The sequence below is a fragment of the Austrofundulus limnaeus genome, unplaced genomic scaffold (genome assembly GCF_001266775.1).
Source record: "Austrofundulus limnaeus strain Quisiro unplaced genomic scaffold, Austrofundulus_limnaeus-1.0 Scaffold413, whole genome shotgun sequence".
NCBI classification, from domain to species: domain Eukaryota; kingdom Metazoa; phylum Chordata; class Actinopteri; order Cyprinodontiformes; family Rivulidae; genus Austrofundulus; species Austrofundulus limnaeus.
The window spans coordinates 165658-168196 of NW_013952815.1; the positions used below are offsets into that span (position 1 = coordinate 165658).

Below are 2539 nucleotides of genomic sequence, written 5' to 3' on the forward strand. Positions count from 1 at the left end.
GTGTGTGTGTGTGTGTGTGTGTGTGTGTGTGTGTCCTTACTAGTGTTTGGCGTTCAGAGATATCAACCCGCAGGCCCCTGTTCACTTCTTGGTTATTCCAAGGGTCCCAATTCCTCGACTAAGTGCAGCCAAAGATAATGACGCTCCGGTATGTTGCTCTCAATGCGACTGAGTGGATTTATCCACGCGTGGTGGACAAGATGCCGTTTAAAACACCTCAATCAAGGATTTACGTCCAGTGTTTTAAACGAGTGCCGAAACAAAACTAAATCAATCTTTGTGTTTTAAAAGTTCTCATTTGTTGCACCGATCATATGGACGTTTTGCTGATAGATTACCTTTCTTTTAAACTCTCAGCTTTTAGGTCATCTGTTGATTGTTGCTAAAAATGTGGCGAAGCAGGAATCCCTCTCTGGCGGTTACAGAGTTGGTAAGTAGTTTGATTGACGTTATTAAATGTGGAAATGCAAACCATTTATTAATCTGCGCCTCGATTTCTCAGTGATCAACGATGGGGAAGACGGATCTCAGAGCGTCTACCACCTTCACGTCCACGTCCTGGGAGGACGACAGATGTCTTGGCCGCCAGGATAAGAGTTTTATTACAGTGCTGTGCAAAAGTCTTAAACAATTCCCTCATTTCTTTACAGATTGCTTCAAAGGAGGCGTTTACTGGAATCTTTTAGTGGTCTTGAGCCATAGTTTTTTGCTCCTTCTAAAGGTTGGTGTTTGTCAGAACACTGATTCATTCTTTGTTTTTTAGTCTTTAATAATTCATAGATCTGTGTTAAAAAGCTTACAAGTTTCTGTAAAACATATTGGACCTTCAGAAAATTGAAACTACGGTGTTGCTCAGAATGAAACTTAAAATAAAAGTGATTCTTCTTTATGAGCAATCTTTGAAGCAGTAAGGCGTGTATCAAGACTTTTGCACAATATGCACTCCTGCTTTGACGTTTTTTTGCCTCTGTAAAATAATTATAAGATGACAATTGACAAAAAAGTTTAAAAGGATGTCTGAAATGTAGAAACAAAAAATATATTTTTGTTTGTTTCAGTCAAAGATGTTTTTTAATCCAATGCTGACATTTCAGATTAGATTTTTAATCACCTGCAACTGATTGTTTTAGAAACCCTCAGTGTTTTTAGTCCTTTTGCATTTTCAGCTGGGATTATCAGTCACTAAAGAAGTTAAAAATCGACTCATTAGATTATTTTCTTTTCTCCTCCTGTTATCATGTTCGTTACGTAAAACAGCAGAAAATTAGTCCTGACGGGTTTGAAGCAAATGTTCGACCTCAGACTTGCTGCCGCACCAGGAACTGATAACGATGTTCTGAAAACGAGACAAGAAGCAAATCTTTAACTTTCCTCTCATAATAAAATACAAACGTACAAGAAATCTGGTTCAGGTGTCAACTTGGAGCAAAATTACTTACTTTTCATGTAAGAAAACCACAGTTTAAGTAATTATTGCTTTAATTGACAGTTAATTTTAAACTTATAAATGTTATTTTATAGTGTTCAGGCCAGAAAAACAAGCGTTAGATTTTTTTTTTGTTTGTTTCATAAATGAAAAATGAGAGTCAAAGTTCTGAATAGGGAGGTTGTTTGTGTCGTTCGACCCAAGAACATTCTGTTGTGTGAGCGTCGATGCAGGAAAATGTCACACATTCTGATGATTCACTCTCAAAGCTGAAGAGCGCCTGTAAGGAAGTATCTGTGGGATTGTTGGATGATTAGAAATGGCCAGGCTGATGGTTTTATTTTGCTTCAATAAACCTAAGTTTACTGTCAGCTCAGTGTCACCTGTTTTTATCACTGTTTATGATTAAAAAAAACATCTTCTCTCCTATTGAGGGTTTTTCTTTTATGTCCTAGTGATGTTTTTTCACAATCCATCAGCAAAAATCTGATTAAAAATCCAAAATAAGAAAAAAAAATCAAAACTTTTGATCATTCTCTTCTCATCAAATCAAAGATTACTAAAACAAACTTCATTTTAATTCACTTTAATAAAATTTAAAATATCTGGCAACCCAGATACAAGTAAGGAGGACCGTGTTTGGGCCGTGGGCCTTCAGTTTGATGCGTAGCATTCTGCAGATGTGTGCCTTCTGGTTTTTCTATTTCTTCTATGTGTGTGTGTTCTAACATTCATTACCCTGTAAGGCCCATTTTCCCCAAAATATCTAACCTTGTGAGGACCCAGTGCTCCTTATGGGCCCAAAACCCAGATCTCATAAGTTTTAAGGCTGTTTTTAGGTTAAGGTGTTAAGTTTGGGACTAAGGTTAGGGTCAGGATTAGGCTTTAGAAATGAATGGAAAGTCCCTGTGAAGATAGAAAAACACAATGTGTGTGTTTGCGTGTGTGTACTTGTTTTTGTTAGCTATTTAGGACTGTTTCTGGTATACACACCCACCTTGTCAAGACCAGTAGTCCTAATGGGGACCAAAGACCGGTTCTAATATGATGGAACTCCATTTTGGGTTGGGTTTAGGACCAAGGTGTGAATTGAGTTTAGGTTAGTTTTAGGGT

General features: G+C 37.4%; 1 protein-coding gene across 1 annotated transcript in view; it reads left to right on the forward strand.

Annotated features, from left to right (window-relative positions):
- The window catches only part of hint2 (histidine triad nucleotide binding protein 2), a gene marked incomplete at its 5' end in the record, with an annotated part of 2654 nt that extends 799 nt beyond the window's left edge, over window positions 1–1855 (forward strand). The window contains 3 exon segments of the mRNA XM_014024238.1: window positions 44–148; window positions 358–430; window positions 503–1855. Coding sequence (XP_013879692.1) covers window positions 44–148; window positions 358–430; window positions 503–594 — 270 coding nt within the window. The 3' untranslated portion in view covers window positions 595–1855.
- Between the last annotated feature and the right edge of the window lie 684 nt (window positions 1856–2539).